General features: G+C 35.4%; 1 protein-coding gene across 27 annotated transcripts in view; it reads right to left on the bottom strand.

Moving 5' to 3' along the window:
* The window catches only part of FAM49B (family with sequence similarity 49 member B), a 157,980-nt gene that overhangs the window by 18,903 nt on the left and 116,971 nt on the right, over positions 1-22,106 (bottom strand). For 8 of the 27 annotated variants that reach the window (XM_023516997.1, XM_023517021.1, XM_023517007.1 and 5 more), the window contains 3 exons: positions 14,783-14,865; positions 7,524-7,645; positions 272-377 (listed from right to left, as the gene is read on the bottom strand). In XM_023516997.1, coding sequence (XP_023372765.1) covers positions 272-377; positions 7,524-7,645; positions 14,783-14,855 — 301 coding nt within the window. In that variant the 5' untranslated portion in view covers positions 14,856-14,865. Of the gene's footprint in view, positions 1-271; positions 378-7,523; positions 7,646-14,113; positions 14,122-14,782; positions 14,866-15,779; positions 15,863-22,106 lie in introns of all 27 variants that reach the window. The other 19 variants (XM_023517050.1, XM_023517047.1, XM_023517058.1 and 16 more) reach the window with 6 other exon arrangements.

Below are 22,106 nucleotides of genomic sequence, written 5' to 3'. Positions count from 1 at the left end.
CTTACGCCCAAGAGTTAGAGATTGCTGTGAGGTGTGACGCCATGGCACTCTACCGAAGGCAACAAAGTAAGACTGTCTCAAATAAATAATAAATAGTCTATTTTTAAAAAATGATAAAATCACACTGTAATCTTAGACTCTAAAAAGCCTGCTTTACTTATGTACCAGATATTCAGCACTGTGAACATAAAAAAAAAAAATCTAAATAATTCTGGCACTAAGAAATGTCTTTTTCACTAGGGATATCATAATTACAAAACTTTCAACTTACCTAACCTTTGAGAAAATTCATAAAATTTCTTTAATTTGCCTACTAGTGGAACAACTGCACCCCATGCCTTCTCTTGTAACTTCTCATCTGCTGGATGCTGGATTGCCTTCAAAATACAAAGAATAAAAATAGTTAGATTTTTAAAAATTACAATAGTATCACTTTTACAGTTAGCATTGCTTTAGTATACATTATTTTACAGTTTATAGCAGGAATGCTGAGGGTGGGCCTTAACTCCATGGATACTTTTTCATTGTTTGGGTTTCACTGAGGGTACAAAAAATTAGGTTACACTGATTGCACTTGTTAGACAAGTTCCTGTCCCCAAGACCCATAGAAACTTTTAATTTATTAGAACACAGTCAGTTATTATTGCCAAGAGATAAGGCTGTGATGAAATTTAAAATGACACAGTGTATTTTTGTTAATAGAGTACACCTCAGTGCCTTCTAGATCAACACAATAAAATATTCCATGTTGTTTCTCATATCACAGTCAAGTTTTCATAGTATTTCTCTGTCAAAGAATTATTTTGGTAGAATAAAAAGAAACCAAAAACTAAGACAATAAATGAAGATGCCAATTCTGGGGATAGTCAAACTTTTAAATAATCTGAATTCTAGGCTGGGTACAACTAACTCTACCATTTGGTAGCTAAAGAAGGAAGATTGCTTGGGGTCAGAAGTCTGAGACCAGCCTGAGGAACACACCAAGACTGTCTCTACAAAAAATAGAAAAATCAATCTGGTGTGATGGCAAATGCCTATAGTCTCAGCTACGCAAGAGGCTGAGGCAGGAGTACAAAGTTGCAGTGAGCTGTGGTACCACTGCACTTCAACCTGGGTGACAGAGTGAGACCCTGTCTCTAAGAAAAATAATAAAAATTTGAATTTCAGGGTCTAAACTAGCTCTAAGAAAACTAGCCAACACTTAAGATTTTAAATCAACCTGGAAAATGTGATTTATGCCTTTTCTACACTCAGCCTTTTCAACTATTAAGCAATAATCTGTTCTGAATATAGCTCACTCCCAAAGAAACATATTTTGTTGCTTTTATCTTCCTTTGCCTATACATGTTTTTTTAATCCTTTATGGAACTCAATGCTTTTCACAACAGCCATGTTTGCTTTCTCTAACATCTTCAAACACCTAAACACACCATCTCAAAGTTGAAGTTCATAACCAAGGTGGGGCCTGCCACAGGCACTCTCAGGAGGTATTGACATGTTTAGGTATTCCCAAGGCACTAGGACTCTAACTCTGCCCACAGAGTGAATTCAGTTATATTTAAACGATGCTTTGAATAAATTAACTACAAATTAAATGGTATCAAGTGCTTAAGCAATTTACTTTATAAGTTTGCCATTACTTCCAAATTTTCTTCTTTTATAGTTTTTCTTTTCTTTTTTTTTTTTTTTTTGAGACAGAGCCTCAAGCTGTCCCCCTGGGTAGAATGCTGTGGCATTACAGCTCACAGCAACCTCCAACTCCTGGGCTCAAGCGAGTCTCTTGCCTCCGCCTCCCAAGTAGCTGGGACCACAGGCGCCCGCCACAACGCCCGGCTATTTTTTGATTGCAGCTGTCATTATTGTTTGGCGGGTCCGGGCTGGGGATTCGAACCCGCCACCTTAGGTGTACGTGGCTGGCACCTTAGCCGGTTGAGCTATAGGCGCCGAGCCTATAGTTTTTCTTAATGATGCTTAAACACAGTAAGTACCTGAAGGTTCATCCTACCTATGTGATTATATAGAAATATCATAATGTTAAAGAAAATCTGACATTACAACATGTAACAATTTTTTTTTTTTTTTTTTTACCAAATCATAACTGTGTACATTAATGCAATAGTGGGGTACAATGTGCTGGGTTTATATACAATTTAAAATATTTTCATCTAACTGGTTAACATGGCCTTCACAGTATTTTCTTAGTTATTGTGTTAAGACATTTATATTCTACATTTAGTAAATTTCACATGTACCCTTGTAAGATGCACTATAGGTGTGGTCCCACATTGTATATTAATATAAACGTTTCAAAGGGACTTTGTTATTATGCTGATGTTTAAGGGAAAAAATCCTTTTAGTCTTCAGCATAGACTCAATGAGGACTTACATCAAGTAGTATTGTTTTATATATTATAAACAGAAAAGAAGCAAAAAGGTGAAAATTAAAGCTGTGTTTTCCTCTCTTAAAGAAGCCTATACATCTTGTCTTACAAGGATGAAACAATTATTTTCTAAGTATCAATTCATTCTCATAAGATATAAATGCTCCAGTAAATGTCACCCATTTTCATAACTGAGCAGAGCTATTTTCCTAGTCCTTCCTTGCCTACATTTAGAGCTGAAGATACTGGTTGCTCTTTTATGATAAACATTTCAGAGTTTTCCATGTACTTTATGATTCCCTGTCTTCTCCCATCAGTTTCTCTGCTGTTAGGTAAGGTTTTGATCAATACCCAATACAGTCCAACATGGAAAGGGGCACTCAGTGAATGTCAATGGTAAGGCCCTAATGGGGCAAGTATTAGAACTCATTTTCAAAAGTGATAAAACTATATGAACACATCTCAATCTTAATGGAAAGTTCTTGTTTTCTTTTCTAGTGCTTTATTCTAGACAATAAACTCTGCTTATGTAATAGCTTTTATCTTAAATCAAATTTTATTCTATTTTATTATTAATGAAATGTTAAAGTAAAATATATAATTGCACATATGAGCTATTAGTAATAAAACAGTAAGTTTATGTTAGCTCTGTGTCAGGCACTGTGCAATGTTATTTACATAATCTATCTTCACAGTAACTCTACAAATTGCTTCCACAGTTTTGCTACTGTAAGGTGGTGATAAAGGATTTTACACTTACATTTCCTCTTGGAAGTATAGTTGTCTGTAATATAATTTCTAAAATATAAGTACCTGGTGCAAGAGTACAAAATAATTTAATTGCTGTTATCTTAATATGCTGCCAAAGTGACCTCTAAAAAAAGCTACTGTTTCACAATACACTAAAACTTCACCACAGAAATAAGGTACACTTATTAGCAAAGCTGAACATTTTTTCTATTAGCTGTGCATTTTCATAGGTAGAATGACTGGTTGTTCTATCAAGTTGTATTAATTAATCAGCAACACCAAGTGTTAATATTGACCTATGATAGTTATATCATTATTTGCATATTGGGCATAAATTCATTCAGCTTTTATGTATGCTTTTCTTTCTTAATTTGCTTTATAATGTTCAGAAATCTTTTCTATTTGTATCATTAAACTCACACACCAGTTTCTCAATGAAAATTTCCTCAACTGCTCAGAGAACTAAACATTTGTCTCCCATCTATGGTAGATTTACAAGTGTTTTTTGGAGAGTTTTCTAGCCTTCATACTTTATATCCATTCTATTTTTCTTTCCCTACTTCCTTTATTAAACAGTTTAGCAACAGTACCTTTAAAGTAAGTCTCAGAACCTGGCAAGGTGAATCTCTTACCACTGCTTTTTATTCTTCCCTTGTATTTTGGTGTTCTTCAGAATTGTTTTTCCAGACAATGTTTTTCTTTTACATCTTTAAGACATTTATTTACTTTGTCACATCCTAATCATGATATACAAGGAGTGAACTGCATGTGGTGACATATTTCCTCAAGAAAAGAGCACTACTATGTGACTATAGCATCCTGTACAGAACTTCAATCTTTGGTCACTGCATTAAAAGTTCCTGGTTTCATAGCCCCTCTTTGAAGTCTCCTATGTGTAAGATTTCCTTGGCTCGGCACCCATAGCACAGTGGTTATGGCGCCAGCCACATACACCAAAGGTGGATGGTTCAAACCCTGCCCAGGCCAGGTAAACAACTGCAACAAAAAAATAGCCAGGGGCTGTGGCAGGTGCCTGTCGTCTCAGCTACTTGGGAGGCTGAGGCAAGAGAATTGCTTAAGCCCAAGACCTTGAGGTTGCTGTGAGCTGTGATACCACAGCACTCTACCAAGGGCGACATAATGAGACTCTGTCTCAAAATAAATAAATAATAACAAAATAAAATTTCCTATCATTATTCTCTCTTCCAGAAGTTTACAAGTATATCTTAATATGCATTCAATTAAGCTATATTCAGACTATGGGACTCAGACTACTTTTTATTCCAGGAAGGCTTCCCACACACAGACACAAGATAACCCTTCCATTAAGTATAGTGTTCCAAAAGTTGCCATACATAGCAAAAATGGGAATGTAGCTAAATTTATGGATGTTCTACCATATTCTATAAAATTTATTTTATTTTTTAGTGACAAGAGTCACACTGTGTCACCCTCAGTAGAGTGCCATGGCGTCACAGCTCACAGCAACCACACAATCTTGGGTTTAAGCGATTCTCTTGCCTCAGTCTCCCTAGTAGCTGAGATTACAGGTGCCCACCACAATGCGTGGCTGTTTTTTTGTTGTTGCAGTTGTCATTGTCATTTTAGCAGGCCTGGGCCAGGTTTGAACTCACCAGCCTCAGTGCATGAGATCTGTGCCCTACCTACTGAGCTACAGGCACTGTCCCATATTTTATAAAATTTTGTAATGAACATTTTGTAAATAAAAGTATATTTAGCTTTAATTTCTCATTTTCCCATATGTAAGGCAATTTTGGGGGCACCCTGTATTACATACAATTCTGAAGAGCTGTACCTTAAAAAAATACATAATGGTGTTTGTCTTGAAGTGAATCTTTTTTCTTTATTTTTATAGGAGATAATTATAAGCAGAGGATAACAATTCAATTATATAACAAACTTTAAAGAAATTTAATGAGAGGCCAGGCACGGTGGCTTATAATCCTTCCATTGTGGGAGGCCAAGGCGGGTAGACTGCTTGAGCGTAGGAGTTCAAGACCAGCCTGAGCAAGACTGAGACCCTGTTTCCACTAAATATAGGAAATCTAGCTGGGCATCGTGATAGGTGCCTATAGCCTCAGCTACTTGGGAGGCTAAGGTAGGAGGATCTTTTGAACTGAAGAATTTGAGGTTGTTGTGAGCTACAATAGTGCCATAGCACTCAACAGGTATGAGCTAGGTGAAGTAGCTATAATCCTAGCACTTTAGGAGACCAAGGCAGGAGGAATGCTTGAGCCCAGGAGTTTGAGGCCAGCCAGGGCAATATAGTGAGACCTCATTTCTACAAAACAAGATTTTTACATAGCTGGGTATGGTAGTGCAACCTATAGTCCCAGGAACTCAGGAGGTTAGGACAGGAGGATCAACTGAGCCTAGGAGTTCAAGGTTGCAGTGAGCTACGATCACATCACCACACTCTAGCCTGGGACATAGGGGGAGACTCCATTTCTTTAAAAGAAAAGAAAAGGTTTATGATCTAATTCTTACAAATAATTAAAAGTGATTTTAGTACTAATTACCAACATGGAGACATTATCAAACATTTTAAAACAACTTGTAAACTGGTGTGACTTGTAGGGTTAATTCCTATTCTGCTTAATTCATTATATCTATCACTTTCATAAATATTGAATTTTTCAATATATGTTTAAATGTTCAGAGAACCTGAATTTCACAGAAATGGTTGCATGGCTTCTTTTATTAAAATCTTAAGATTTTATTTAAGCTGACAGTAGTCATGATTGGTCTAAAATGCTTGTATTTATTTCTTCAACAGTTAACTGCTTACTAAGCACTGTACTAGATAATGATAACACCAAGCATGTAATAAACCAGGTTTACCATCCTCAAATTGGCAGTACAGTAGTAAAAAGATAAACATACAATACCAGTATTTTTTTAAATGATGGTTACTTACCATAAAACAAATGAGCATACATAACAGGGCAAAAGAGTAAGAAGAAGTAGGAGGTTATCAGAATTTGAAGGTGGATAAGAATTTATAAGGGAAGGGGAAAAAGGCATTCATGTGTAAGACATGCAGAGAACCAGCTGTCCAGTGCAGAGAGGTAAGAAATTGAGTTCACACTATCTACAATTTCCCTGCAGTGATACTACTATCTCCTAATCTAAAATAAAGATCATAGAATCCTCCAGTTGATCACCAAGCATCTTTTGGATGGTCTTCTGGGTTCTGCACTATATTTTGCCTTCCCTAGTAGCCCAAGTGTCAGAAGAGAACACACGATGGATATGGACTGGACTATAAGCTCAAAGACTGGTCCTTGCTGGCCTCTGCACTGTTTGTTATTGGGAAAAACTACAGAAGCACAGGTTGTGGGCAATGAAAAAACACTGTGTAAACAGTAACTATGAGAAATGTGGCAATGAGAAAAAAGATATTAAGATCCAGAGTTAGGAAGTTTCTTTGGGCAGTATAAAACATCTACATGTATGCTAAGAGAAGAAGTTAGTAAAAGAAAAAAGAAGCTGTAATTGAGAAACAGGAAAGAATAATTAAAAGAATAAAGTTCTAGAACAGGATGAAGAACATAGGAGACAAGTTAGTCACAGACAGAAATAGAGACACAGCCTCTAAAAATGAAAAAGGAAGAGACGAATGGAAATTTTAACAAGTCCAGAGGTTTGGGAGAAAAAAGCTGGAGGGAGATCATACCATTCTTTGTGGTGTAAAGTCAGGGGCATATAAGGTGTCCAGTCTGCAAGGATGATTTTTTTTTTTTTTGAGACAGAGTCTCACTGTATCGCCCTTGGTAGAGCGCTGTGCCACTACAGCTCACAGCAACCTCAAGGTCTTGGGCTTAAGTGATTCTCTTGCCTCAGTCTCCCAAGTAGCTGGGACTACAGGCGCCCGCCACAATGCGCGGCTATTTTTTGGTTGCCGTTGTCATTGTTGCTTGGCAGGCCTGGGCTGGACTTGAACCTGCCAGCTGTGGTGTATGTGGCTGGCGCCCTAGCCGCTGAGCTACAGGCGCCAAGCCTACAAGGATGATTTCGGTGTTCCTTGAAGGTTGGGCAAACAGACTGACAAAACAAAGCTACAAAAAATTATGTTATCTCCCACCAAAAAAGAAAAGTATAAATAGTTCCCCGTGGATACTATAAATTTCATATGTGAGATCAAGCAAAGAAGTAAATAACAATTTTCTCTAATATAAATTACCCATTTGTGGAACATCATTTTCTTTTTTACCCTCATACTTCTGCCACTTCTGCAATAATGCTAAGTGATCATCCTTCAAATGTAGTAATTACTATGAAATAGAAAATTCTAAAATCTAGAAAACAATAGAGATTAAAAAGAGGCGGGACCCAGTAAGTTTTAGTTTCCGATACATAAATGTCATTTACCTCTCGTATTTCGTGGCCAGCTCCTCTGTACGACTGCAAGTCCTCCAAGATGCCTTCTGCATCTTTTAATACTACATTCACCTGATTATAAATTTCCTTTTCAGACTCTGTAGGCTGGGCATCTAAACAGCAGGAAAGCACAAGAAAATTCACAGTGACATAAATTTCTAAAAATACGTTTATTAACTCTAAGCAATGAGCAATCCAACTTTCCAAAAGTAAGTACATTCTATTCAATGTTAACTTTTCACTTCTTAGAAAAGATCAGTAATTTTTCCAAACCTCTAAATTTCAGTAACTAGCCTCAAATTTATAAATATCACAAAGGAGCAAGGGAATACTAAACTTAACTATTTAAAGTTACAAATTATGACTTGATATATATACAGGGTAGCCATAAACTTCGTGTGCAATTTAAAATAGTTTATAGTTAATATAGTTAATATTTTAAATTGCACATGAAGTTTATGGCGACCCCAAATTTTAAAATTTTGATTGTCAATCACCTGCTCTACTATATTCATCACTGTCACTAACTATAAATGTATCGGAAATCATCTACCTTAGTGCAATAGAAATGAAGGATTACTAAAACATGTTGTTCAGTTGTAATTTAAGACTGAAACTATTCATATTTTATTTTCCCATAAAGTTTAACTTTTAATGACTAAGCTACGATACAAAAACATAAAAATTGTGATAGTTTTAAATGCTCCCCCTTTCTAGGGATCATGTTAAATTCTGTATTAACATTTATGATAATATAGGTTAAAGAATGGAATATATATATTCTTAGATATATATATATCTAAGACCAAATCAAAGCTACCACTGAACTTCTCTGCTGACCAACTCAAGGTCAGGATTCCTATGCAGAGCAGTTCAAAGTACAAAACTGTTCCAGAATTACTGACCTACAGAAAACGGATACTTTAAGCTATGCTCCACTTTTATTACTGAACTTTTAAAATGATAAAGCAAAAACAGAGTTTCTACACTCTTGAGAGAAAGGGAAAAATGAAAGGAGTATTATAATTATAAGAAGCATAATCAGGGACATAGACATATGGGCATTTTCACCACCTGTGGTGTTAGCCACAAAACATATGTTGTTAATGGATGACTAAATCTGGATCCCTCTGCTTGACTCAAGTTAAGAGAAATCCTGCCTTTAATAATAATTTGGTCATTTGTTTCTCTGAGGACCAAATCTTTTTTATATATTTGGTATTCTTTTTTAAGCAAGGAGAACTCTATGAGAAAACTAAGTTATTAATAAATCTTTCCAAGTTCACCATATTCAACACTATAGATAAGGCATAAAGCACTTAAAATGATAAACATGATTACCATAACGTTGTAAAGAAGAATTATAGTGGCAGAATTCCTCCATGCTAAAATGTTCTCTTATGAGAGGAAGGAAGTTCAAATTTATAAGATCAATTAAGGACGTTTCTGATAAAGTGTTGCTTACCAACTGTATAAAAATAATACCTACACTGTTCTTTATTCACCTCACCTTTCCACAAATACACAATGGTTGCTCTATTGCTTTACTTAGAAAACATCTTAAAAACCTAGTTCACAGAGAAAACTAGGTATAAAGATGCCTAAAAACTATTTTGTGTTTGGAGCAAGTCATAATTCAGTGCCACCTATTAAACCTGCCAATTTGTCAAAAATATACATTTTTATAAAATGAGCAATTATAGTACTAAATATTAAATTCAACATACATAAAACTACAGCAACAATAACAAAGTAACATTCATATGCAAAGCCAAGAATGTGTTCACATATCTGTTCCCTTATTTTTCAATTTTCAGAAATCATTTATTTGTTAGAATGAAAATACCTTGACAAATTAATTACACAAGAGAAGCCAATTGAAAATTTAAAAAATTCTCTGTCCAAGGCTACAAAGGTATTACTAAGAACAAATACTGATAATGCATCTAAATGATTAGGTTAAAAAAGAGGCTTTGTAATTTAGCAGTAATATGTTTTCATATTTAGCCAAACTATATTTTCCAATGTAATAGTTAGACATATACTTAAAAAAAAAAAGAATCACACTTGGTAACTTTTATACTTACACCAGATGTAGTAGAGAAAAATACTTTTTACATGCAAAAATGACAGTTTTATGCCTTTTCGTATGGAATTGTGGAACTACAAACATAACATCAATAGTAGACACATAATATAGTTTGAATTCATGAAGTGGGAATTCATGACAAAGGACAATATTTTAACTATTATATATCAACAGTATTTGGGAGGTTTGAAAATATTAAACTATGTATTTTTGGTGTGGTGACAAGCAGTTAACATAAAAATGTGACACTACGACTTAGACTTACATACAAACAAAACATTACCAAGTAGACTTAAATAGACCTTGTAAGTGGTTAACAACTAGTAAAAGTTTAATAAGTACCAAGAAATTTAAAAATAAAGGAGAAGATTCAAGTTTCCCTTCAGGGTGGGAAAAATACCCACCACCACACTGATTAAACATTTTTTAGACTGTCACAGGAAAGTCACATTTATAATTTTGAAAGCTGCTGAAGACTGCTGTAGAAATGAAGACAAACAGAAAATAGCAGACAGGTAAGCACTAATTTACTGAAAGCATGTCATGCAAAAAGGTGAAATACTATGGAAAGAAAAAGACTGTATACAAGAAAGCATTTATTTTTAAAAAATGGGATTATATTATATAATGCAACCAAGACTTGTCACTTTGATTTTTCACAGCCAAGAATGACTTCACTGTTTCAACAAAAATGCAGCACTTAGCCAGCTAACAAAAAGACATTTATTTGTTGTAAAATAATGTATCATGCTGAAAGCAGACATATTGATTACTCATGAAGCTTTTTAAAAGCTGTTCAAGGGAAATTAAGGCATGTTTCAACTGTTCTCACTGTTTAAAGGCAAAATTAAATATGTAAAAATAACTTCACACCAGTTTTCTATAGGGTGGGAGATAGAAGTAACTAAAAGCAATTGCTAAAATTTAAGTTATGAAAATATAAAGAGGCAAAGATTAGCCATGAAAGGAAAAAAAATTAAAAAGTAATCAACATAAAAATCACAATTGTGGTAAAGGAGTTTTTCTGCTTTAATCTCACTTTCAATTCATTCAATAAATATTTTCAATCTCTCTAAGTTTCATCAAGCCAAGAACCAAAATGTACAGTATGTATCACTGGTACATATGGAAACTGAGGACCTACATTTTCTTTTTTTTTTTTTTGAGACAGAGTCTCATTATGTTGCCCTCGGTAGAGTGCCATGGCATCACATCTCACAGCAACCTCCAATTCTTGGCCTTAAGTGATTGTCTTGCCTCAGTCTCCCAAATAGCTGGGATCACAGGCGCCCGCCACTTAACACCCAGTTAAGTACCTAGATTTTATATAATAAATATTTTTGGAATGAATGAGAAAGTACGAGACAAAAATAAGCCTCCACCATGGGCTAAAGGAGGCTACTATGCATTCTGATCTCTAAACAAATATAATCCTGTATCACATTTTAAAAAATAAATATGAAAAAATGCCACCAGAGTAAAGATATTTCAAAGTACATGGCAAAAGCAATTGAAATTTATTTCAATTTATTTTCATATGAGATAAATGAAAAAATATAGTGGGTCCCAGTATTTCTAAATAATGGGAGCGAACAGGTAACACAAAAGACACGAGAAATAAAGGAATGTATGACTCAAAAGAAAGGCACTGTAAGGAAGAGTCAGAAAGAAGATTCTGTTCACTCTTACAAATGACTACTACTATTCATTCTATTTTCATCCATCTGGAGATACATAAATCAAGTTTAACACATATGTACTAAACTTCTATCATTTAAAAAGAACTAAGGTTAAGGCTGAGAGAAGAGACAAAAGTAAATAAATGTCCCTTTTCTCCCCAAAGACTAGAATTTAATGAGCTAGTAAATATAGAAGTTACTCTAAGGCTACAGATCTAATTAGAATGAGCTATAAACGAACAACATCATAAAACAGTAAGGAAATCCAAGAACTAGAAGAGGATGTGCAGGTCCCATCCACCCCTATATTCAATGCTCTTTATATGCTGCCATTAGGATAAGTGCTGCCAAATTCTTACATCTTATTGACCCATTATTAAATAAAATCAAAATGAAATCTATCACACAGGAATAATTTTTTAAAGGAGAACAAAATCCCTCTATCTAGAGCAAAAAACATTGTTTCACTGAACACAAAATGGCATTCATGCCTTGAGTCCTTTGTTTATGTTGTTCTTCCTTTCTTCAGTGACTTCCACTGAACTAGCTTGAAACATTCTAATTCATCCTCCAAAATCCAATTCCAACATCACATTCAGAAAGTCTTCCATGATGATGCCCAACTATTTATTGCTAGATTAACGTAACACCTTCCTGTGCTACTCAGTTTGCATTTGGTTTTTTTTATAGAGACAGGGTTTCTATTAAAGTTTACTAGAACCCTGACTCCTAGATTCAAGTGATCCTCTCAACCTCAGCCTCTCTAGTAACTAGGACTATAGGAGCACAACATCGTGCCCAGATCTTTTTTTTTTTTTTTTTTTCTGTAGAAACAAGGTCTATGTTGCCCAGGCTGCTCTTAAACTCCAAAAGTGCAAGTGCTGGGATTATGGGCATGAGCCAGGTTGAGTTTGCATTTCTATCTATTCTACCAAATTGAGAGCTCCTAGAAGATAAGGGGGTGTATCTTAGTTATCTTTGCATCCTCAGCACCTTCTGGCTGGTATATGGGAGGCAAGCCATAAATTTATGTTGCACTAAAGTGAAAAGCAGTTTTAGGCATAAGGAGGTAAATTAAAGAGAGATTTAACAAGATTCCATTAAATCACAAGTCAAATACATTAAAATACTTAATCTGTATATAATATGATGCAAAAAGTCAGGTAGATCTGCATGAAATTATTTCCGTATTTGCCCACTATGGAGACACAGTGGGCCAGACAACTAAGAATGATGAAATATTATCAGCAAATTAACCCTGGATGGACATAACTGTGCATCTAGAAATAAATAATGTAATGCTAGTTACATTATTTCATAAAAAGAATGTGGCTTTATTAAATAGTCATTAGGAACTATGTTGAAAATTCTGAGTCTGGTACAAAATAGTGTAAAAGAAACAACACATCTAACAGGCCAAGGCCATCAAAGTAGCCTAATGACAAGGTAAGCTTTTACAAATGCATATTTCCAAAAGGAAAAAAAAAATAGCAAAGGGTAAGTGAGAGAGAGAAAATTAAAAGAATGCTAATGTTAGAATCAAAAGAAAATGTATTTTAAAATCTAAGAAATAGCAATGGGCAAACTAGCCTGGTATACAGTATATCTTCACTAAATTTCATTTACAAGTATACCAGTAAGTATCAAACTAGAAGTTTTACATTAGCTGATACAGGCAACAAACATCATTTTTTAAATTTATATCTGCCTTTAAGAAGTTAACATTTAATATGTAGTTCTACATTACTGGCTATTATTGCAGTTATTAGTAAATTTAACCTTTTCCTGACACTCAGTTATTTAAATTTTATGGATAATGATCTAAACAGCCCAGAGATAGGAAAGCCTTGACCAAGTAATCTTTTAAATACTACATTGGAATTCATGCTTTCAACTTGACCACTACACAATGCTAGGTTTATAAAAAGATCAAGTGCCAAGTCTTGAACAAGATCTTGACTGCATCAAAGCCAAGATTCTGCAAAAGTAAGAAATTTGAGACAAAGAGGAAAAAAGAGACAGGATGGCAGAAAAATATACAAGAACACGTTTGAAACAGATGCAAATAAATTAAAATACAGCTCTAGTGTAAGTTGCCTCACCTGAAAGAAATCTTCAAGTCAGCAATCTGCTCAACATCTCCAAGCTGATTAAAAGTCATGCTAAACATGCACTTAAAATAGCACCGCTTAATTGTTGAGAAGGGTCAAGAAAACTAAGGCTCATCTCATAATTTTCCCCTAAAAACCCGACAATTTAATATGGTCCTGATATTGACATTACTACCCTTTCCTACCTGCACAGAATACCTAAACTATAAAAGTTTGTTTATAGGAATTTAGTAAAAGCAGAATATATCAGAGACCATAAATAATTCTATAAAATGGAGATAAACTATAAATTGATGTATTCAGATGAACTGTCCTGGTTTAAAGAAAAATAAATATAAATGATTCATAAAATAGAATGAATTACATAAAAACTAAAGTGAAGTTGGAGGAAAAGACAATGACTGGGGGTTTATTTTTAGTGGTTTGTTTCGTTTTTAAAATCAGAAAAAGTCTTAAATATTAAATATTTTAAAATCTGTTCAAATATTTTAACCTCAGATAGCAATGTAAGGGACCACATGATTTAAAATGTCTTCACCCTTTCCTAACAATTTTCTAATAATCAGTTAAAACAGCAACATTCACTTTAAAACACCAATTTAATATCATTTTTCTCAATTTGAAAACCAGACAAGCTGAAGCAATACCAACAGCCAAACAAGCAAAAGCTTTGCAACATGCACCAAGGTCAATGACACTTACCTGCCACTCTTAGACCATATTACAATAGGTCATGCAACATAAAACAAACAAAAGGCAAATTACTTAAAGGTCTGTGAACCCATTATTTTTCTCTTTATTTAGAGTTAGAAAAAAATGAATTCCTGAAATAAACACACTAAATTTTTTAACTTTTCAAATGTATCTGTGAAGGTGAAATAATTTAGGTTCACACTTACCTTTTAATATTATGCCCAAATTACTGAGCTCTGAATGGCCTTCATGAACAGATTTGTTTTTAAAATACTTAAATATGCACCTAGAGTAATTGAAACCTAGTAGATTTTTCTCAACTGCAATAAAATTTTTCCCTAAATGTTGCTTCTACTAATAAATCTTGAGGGTATCTGTTCTTTCTATCAAAATTTTCATTGAAATATTGTCACTGGAGAAAAGATCTCAAATTGTAAAATAATCTCCAAGTAAGAGATAAGAAATTTCTTATAAAAACAGAAATAAAGACATTTTATCATCACAATTTAATCTATAAAATATGACTTCCAGTTCTAGAAGGCACCAGAAATTTACTCAATTCATAGCTCAGTCATGCAAAGCAGTTAAAAAGATGGCGAAGTGGAAACATTCATTTAGTGCAAGACAAACGCAGTCTACTGCAGGCAAAGAGAAATAGATATAAAATCATCTTCTCACTTTCAAAATCAAGGAAAAAATTTGGCCCCTGCTCAAGGTCTGTGCATGTCAAAACTTTAAGAAGATTCCCCATGTTAAGGTACCTGTCAAGACAAGAATGAGAAAAGAGAAAATATCCCTTTATAAAAAGAACATCTGAAATTTACTTAAAAAAAAAAAATAGTAACAGGGAAAATGTTCATTAGGCCATGAATTCATCCTTCAGGTTACCCAGACTATGCTCTGGCAGACAACAAACCGGGTTCTCAAGGTGTTGGTATGTAGGACCTAGAGGTGAAATGTGGTTTTCCTGTACACAATGGCACAACTGTTGCTCTAATTCTTCTCAAAATTCTCCCAAGACAAGTTTCATTAATGGCCTTATAATGAAAAATTCTTTAAGTATTCCAATAGTGCTAGTATTCTGAAAAAGAAATTTCTGATCAAGAATTATTCACAAGAAATTTGTTAATATAGCACTGAAACAACAATTTATTTCAAAGCCAAATATTAAGCCATTTGGCCATAGCTCACCTCTGCATCTTATCTTAAAACAGTATAATATAAAACTTACTTCCTGCATGCCATCAAATACAGCATATATTTCTAATAAAATCTGGATTATTGATTTGTAGAGGTTATCTGAAGTACTGATTCCAGATACGCAGCACAATTCTCATTTTTTAATAAGATTAATATAGGATTATAAGCGAATGGATTGTCTGACATAGTCACTAGAGCATACTATTAGAATGTTCATCATAAGGCTACTTGCTTCATGGACTAATGAAACGACAGCACTGGCTACAGACTCCACATGATCTTAGCAAATGAAAAACTAAAGAATTATACATATGATGGTGATGTTTGCCTACGATTAAGAAAAAAAAAACCATGCAACCTTTGTTCAATCCAATAATTAACAAATATTCTGACTGGCCTTCACCGTGGTGTGAGTATAATTAATCTTTCACCTTTACCATTATGCACCAGCTGTGAAGGGCTAAAAGAGACTTACTTTCAAAGTCCAAGAAAAAATGTGCTGCATTGTGGTCTATGTCCCTGGTTAGCACCTTAATGAGATTACCCATGCCAGCAAACCTAAAAATAAAAATGGCAACATCATTTAGTTCCAGTAAAAAATTTTAAGCAGAGGCCTGGGATTCGGCAAAGGCTGGCTTGCTCATAATTACCAACAGGTGCAGGTTTATATGATTTTGGCATTGAAAATTTGGAACAATAAAAGCACATTTGGCTCTGAGTTTATAGCCCCTGTCCCTCTTTTCCATATATCAAAAAACTTACATAAAGCAAGATGAGAAAAAAGATCGTATTTTTACATATAATTTGCAATATTTACCCTTGATTACTATCTAAGTGTTATGCCTTTAAAAGTTTTGAGGTATATATTATTTTCAATTTAAATTATTAGCAAAATTAGATTTCTCAAGTAAACACAGAGACCACTTCTTTTAAATAATAGGGATATTTTCCCCTTATGCAGACTCAAATCCTATTGGGAATAAAAGAAGATAGTATTCAAGCCACATTTAACCATTAAGGACTAAAAAAAAATTATCAATTAATGACCCATTTAAAAATTTCACCACACATAAACCAATGTTTATTACATATTCTACCTTCTAAGATTGATCAAAATTTTATTTTAAATCTTAGATTGAATATTCAACTCTATACAACTATACAATGTATGGAACTTTAAAAGTTAACACAGCAAACAAGCATATAAGAGCTAGCAATTATCACAACTTACAACTTTGCAGAGGGGGGAAAAAAGTAAAAATAATGTATTGTCATAAACGATGCCCAAGAATTAGCTGTAACACAGCAAGCATGAGGGTGGAGGAAAGTGGTATCAGGAATATCCAGGAACCCAGGTTCAAACCTGGAAGTTGGAGTAATAGGGAAAAGGCAAACTACCCACACCCTCCCTCCCTCCAACTGCAGTACTTTTTCTCCAGACTCAGCTGTCAGCAAATGTAAATAAAACAAAACATAAAAGTAACAGTATTTTTGAGACAATGTGTCACTCCCATTACAAGAAGAAGTATGAGGAAAATCAACACTTCCTGTCACCTGTGCTGTTCTTCCTTCCCCCAGCCACTCCAACAATACATTCTATGTCCCTAACTATAAGCTTCCCAAGAGGAGATACAAATAAATACATGCACCAGTTACTTGCTTTAGACATCAAAGTCTGATGAACAGAATATACATTTCTTACACAATGTTAAAAGCAACCTAATTTACTCACAAGTATGATAAATACTAAATGGTCCCTCTCTTTTGAAACAATATTCCCCCATTGTAAGCGATAAGGATCTATCTTCTTTAGTATTATACACTGTGAAAAGTTTAATAACACAAAGCTTTTATATTTAAGGAAACAACCATTTTTCCTAAATTATCACATCCAAATAAGTAACTCAAATTTGTTCCTAAATTTACTCAACAGATTTTTTAAGAAACCTATTTGGAAATAGAATATTTCATATCTTGAATTTTTAAAAGCTTTCAGATGTCAATCAACTGTCCATTTCCAAACATACACAAATTCCTTCACTAACAAAAACTGAGACTAAATATGCACAAAATTACCTAATAGTATCAAAAGTACAACTAGAGATAGAAAATATGTCATGAGAAAAGAATAATTGTTTTTAAGAGGAAAAAGGCAGCAAACCATTTGGTTCTTAAGAGTTTAATCTACAGGTTTGGCACCTGTAGCACAGTGGTTACAGTGCCAGTTACATACACAGAAGTTGGCAGGTTTGAACCAGCTAACCAACAATGACAACTATAACAAAAAATAGCTGGGTGTTGGGGCAGCTACTTGGGAGGCTGAGGCAAGATGACTGCTTGAGCCCAAGAGTTTGAGGTTGCTGTGAGCTGCGATGCCACTGCACTCTGAGGACATAATGAGACTCTGTCTAAAAAAAAAAAAAATTTTTTTTTTAAAGTTTAATCTATAGAATCAAAACAAAATTCCACCTCTAGCTTACTAGCTGTTTGACCCTAAGGACAGTAGTTAAGTTCTTTTTGTTTTTTGAGGGGGAGGGATAGAGTCTCACTTTGTGGCCCTGGGTAGTGTGCTGTGGCATCATAGCTCACAGCAACCTCAAACTCTTGAGCTTAAGCAATCATCTTGCTTCAGCCTCCCAAGCAGGTGGGACTACAGGCTCCTGCCAAAATGCCCAGCTATTTTTTTTTAGAGATGGTGTCTCACTCTTGCTTGGGCTGGTCTCGAACTCCAGCCTCCCAGAGTGCTTGGGATTACACGAGTGAGCCACAGCGCTCAGCCAGTAGTTAAAGTCTTGGAAACTCATTTCTTGATTAGTACAAACAGATAATTATAGTAACCATTTTAAGAGGTTAATATAAGGGTTAAATCAGACCAAGTACTGACTTAGCAGTGTCTGGCATACAGAAAGCATTAAATCAATACTAGCTCCTGCTATAATTATAACCCCCAAGTTGCAAAATAACTTTTTAAAAATATTAATGGCTCTATCTCTTTTAATACAAGTCAGTCTTTAATTTATAAATACATTTCAACGTTATAAATCAGAAAAAAACCTGTTTTTAGCCCATTTTTGTTAGATTATTGCTAAAATTCTATTCTAAAATTAGTTCTATTGGCTCAGCGCCTGTGGCTCAAGTGGCTAAGGCACCAGCCACATACACCTAAGGTGACAGGTTCAAATCCAGCCTGGGCCTGCCAAACAACAATGATGGCTGCAACCAAAAAAAATAGTCAGGCGTTGTGGTGGGCACCTGTGGTCCCAGCTACTTGGGAGGCGGAGGCAGGAGACTTGCTTGAGCCCAGGAGTTGGAGGCTGCTGTGAGCTGTGATGTCATAGCACTCTACCCAGGGGGACAGCTTGAGGCTCTGTCTCAAAAAAAAATAATAATAAAGTAAAATAAAATAAAATTAGTTCTATCAATAGGAAACCATCATCAGGGATAGGATGAAAGAAGGGCGAGGTCAAGTTTCCTTGCCTTTTTACCTGTGTGTAACAACAGTCCACACTGAGGGAAAATAACAACTAGCCAAGTTGGTCTGCTCCATTTTCCAATAGCCCCTCCTATAAACTTCTACTTTTTAATCCTTCTTTCCAGGCACACCAGACTAATGTGATCCTATAGTGCCTCATACTTGGTCCTGACCTATTCATACTCCAAGGTTCTGAATCATTTGGAATTTCTTACCTCTTTACCTCATACACAGACATTTAGCTAGAAAATGGTTCAGTTTATTAAGCAGTGTTTCTCAATGTTGGCACTATTAACATTTTGGGTTAGATAATGCTTTTGTTATGAAGGTCTGTCTCACACTGTAGGAAATTTAGCAGCATCCTGCTCTTCAATCCACTAGATGTCAGTCAGTTATTAAAGCAATTCCCAGTCCTCACCCCAGTGAGTTCTGAAAACCAAAAGGTCTCCAGATACTATCAAATGTCTCCTAGGGGCAATATCTCCTCTGTTTAAGAAGCACTGATTACTACAATGCAGAAATTACCTCTACCATATAACACGCAGGACAGGTAGAACCCGGGCAACCTATATCAAGCATGTCTCTTTGTATAAAAACTTATGGAATTTTTCAAAGATCTGAAACAGTTCCATTATAACATTATCAGTTCTTCTATCTTTTATAAGAATAAACAAAAAAATGAAAACCATCCCCCTATCTCGCCATATTTTAACTTGACCAAAAACCAAACTAAAAAACCCTTCCATATCCTCACTATAACTAATTCAATGAATATGACATAGAGGCTCTCAGCATAGGTATCAGACTGCCTGGGTTCAAAACTCAGCTCTGTCATTTCAAAGTTTTGTGACCTTAGTCATTTCCTATCTTCTCCACGCCTGAGTTTTCTTATCTGTCAAAGGTGCATAATTAAAATATCTGTAGAGGGTCCTTACCCTCACATGGCTTAATACGATTGCAACATTTACGTCTCTGCCTGGTAGCCTATTTACTGCTATGACCGCTGCAGCTGTTAGAGCTACCTTACTAAACTACGAATGTATTCCCAGTAGCAGAACCTATGGAATGTGAGGCATGGAATTATGTGGCAGCCATTCTTCCTGCCACAGAGGACACCAATCTGTCATAAGAGAAGAAAGCTATATGCAATGGAGAGTCCAAAAAGTGTCCTGGAGTCATTAATTTCCATTTATTTCCAGTTATAGCTGCCCTTTCCTTTACTTGAGTTGCTGCTTTTCCTCTGCTTTTAAGACACCCTAATTTATTTTAACCAATATCCCTGTTAGGGGATTTAGCTGAGCTGGATTTCTGCCACTTGCATCTAAAAAGAATCCAACAAGGGGCTTGGCGCCTGTAGCACAGTGACTATGGCTCTAGCCACATACACTGAGGGTGGCAGGTTTGAACCTGGCCCTGGCCAGCTTAACAACTGCAACAAAAAAATATCTGGGAGTTGTGGTGGACGCCTATAGTCCCAACTACTTGGGAGGCTGAAGCATGAGAATCAGCATGAGAATCGCTTAAGCCCAAGAGTTTGAGGTTGCTGTGAGCTGTGACACTCTATCACCCTACCAAGGGCAACATAGTGAGACTCTGTCTCAAATAAAAAAAAAAAAAAAAAAGAACCCAGTAAGGTTTCTAAGTTTCAGATGAATAAATAAATTTGATAAGAAAGATACCAAAAGATCTAAGATTTTTAAACAAATAATATAAAACTTGACTTCAAATACTGATACATTTTAGAGGCACTATTTTAAAGTAAGGAATAAATATTATCATTTATAATTATGATAAAAGTTTTACTATCTGAATTTAGGAGTAAAAAGCTAAAGAACTCTTTCAAATTTTTTTTACTATAATCATGAGATTTAACTAAATATTGTAAATATTTACTAAATAATCTGAAAAGATCTTAATACAAATTTAATACAAAAAAATCAGATATAGTTTACTTCCAGAGTCTGTAATATTTATGATGGAATTTCGTGGAGTATGAACCCTATTTTTTTGTTGTAGTTGTCATTGTTGGTTAGCAGGCCCCAGCCGGGTTCAAACCCACCTGCCTTGGTGTATGTGGCTGATGCCCTAACCACTGAGCTACGGGCATCAAGCCTATGAGATATATTTTAAGTTAACAAAAGGCACTTAATAAATACATTAGATCATTTCCCCATAAAATGTATGAAGTTTCCTTTTAGACTAACAAGCCAACAAAACAAAACTGCATACCACAGTTACAATACTTCCCTCTAACTTTCTAGGAACTTCTGATGTGATGCTGTTACTTCCTTTACTCTTTCATGCTCAAAGGACTTTTACACGCTGTCTCTGAGAGGCTGGCTTCTTTTCATTCTTCAGATCTCATCTCAAATGGTGCCCTTTATAGAGGCTCTTCTCTACTAACCTTCTCAAAAGGAGTTGTACCTGCTGCCCCACCACTTCTACTTCTTCCTGCAACATATTCCTTCAGCGTACTTACCATTATCTGAATGACATTATTTGCTTGGTGTCAGTTTTCCTCACGTCTAACTGATAAATTTAATAAATACTTGCGGGTGGGGAGTAAGGAGGGAAGGAAGAAAAGCTCATGGATGCACTGAGCAGCATCACTTCAAAGCAAAGTTTCTTAAACTAGCACTACTGAGATTTGAGCCAAGCAATTCCTAGCTATAGGGGCTGTTCTGTGTCTTATAGGATGTTTGCCAGTATCTGAAACCTTTAACCACGAGATATATCACCCCTCCCCCCAGCTGTGCCAAGCAACGTCTTCTGACATTGACAAATGTCCTATTGGAGGTAAAACAGCCCCTGACTGAGAGCTGCTGCTTTTAAAATACTTTTATAACCATGAAGTGCATCCTCGGTTTTGCCTAGCAAGCCACTCTTCCACTCTCCCAGGTGACCATTCCCGTATTTTTTAAAAATCTCTTCAAACTTCCAACAACCCATCCTCCATCTTAATTTGCAAGAAATGACCTCATGCAGGGTGCAGTGGCTCACGCCTATAATCCCAGCACTGTAGGAGACTGAGGCAGGAGGATCACTTGAGCTCAGGAGTTTCAGACCAGTCTGAGCAAAGAAAGACTGTGTCTCTACTAAAAATAGAAAAATTAGCCAGGCATTGGGACAAGGTGCCTGTCATCCCAGCTATTTGGGAGGCCGAGGCAGGAGGATTGTTTGAGTCCAAGAATTTGAAGATGCTGTGAGATAAGCTCATGCCCTGGCACTCTAGTCTGGGGCAACAACTGGAGTCTTCTATCTTAAAAAAAGAAAGAAAGAAATGATCTTACTACATTTTCACACACAAAACATGAAAACAGGCTCGGCGCC

This window comes from Otolemur garnettii, unplaced genomic scaffold (assembly GCF_000181295.1).
Source record: "Otolemur garnettii isolate 467f Iridium unplaced genomic scaffold, OtoGar3 scaffold00004, whole genome shotgun sequence".
NCBI lineage: Eukaryota > Metazoa > Chordata > Mammalia > Primates > Galagidae > Otolemur > Otolemur garnettii.
Note: the sequence above shows the minus strand (reverse complement) of the source record. Positions and strands in the feature narration are given on the sequence as shown.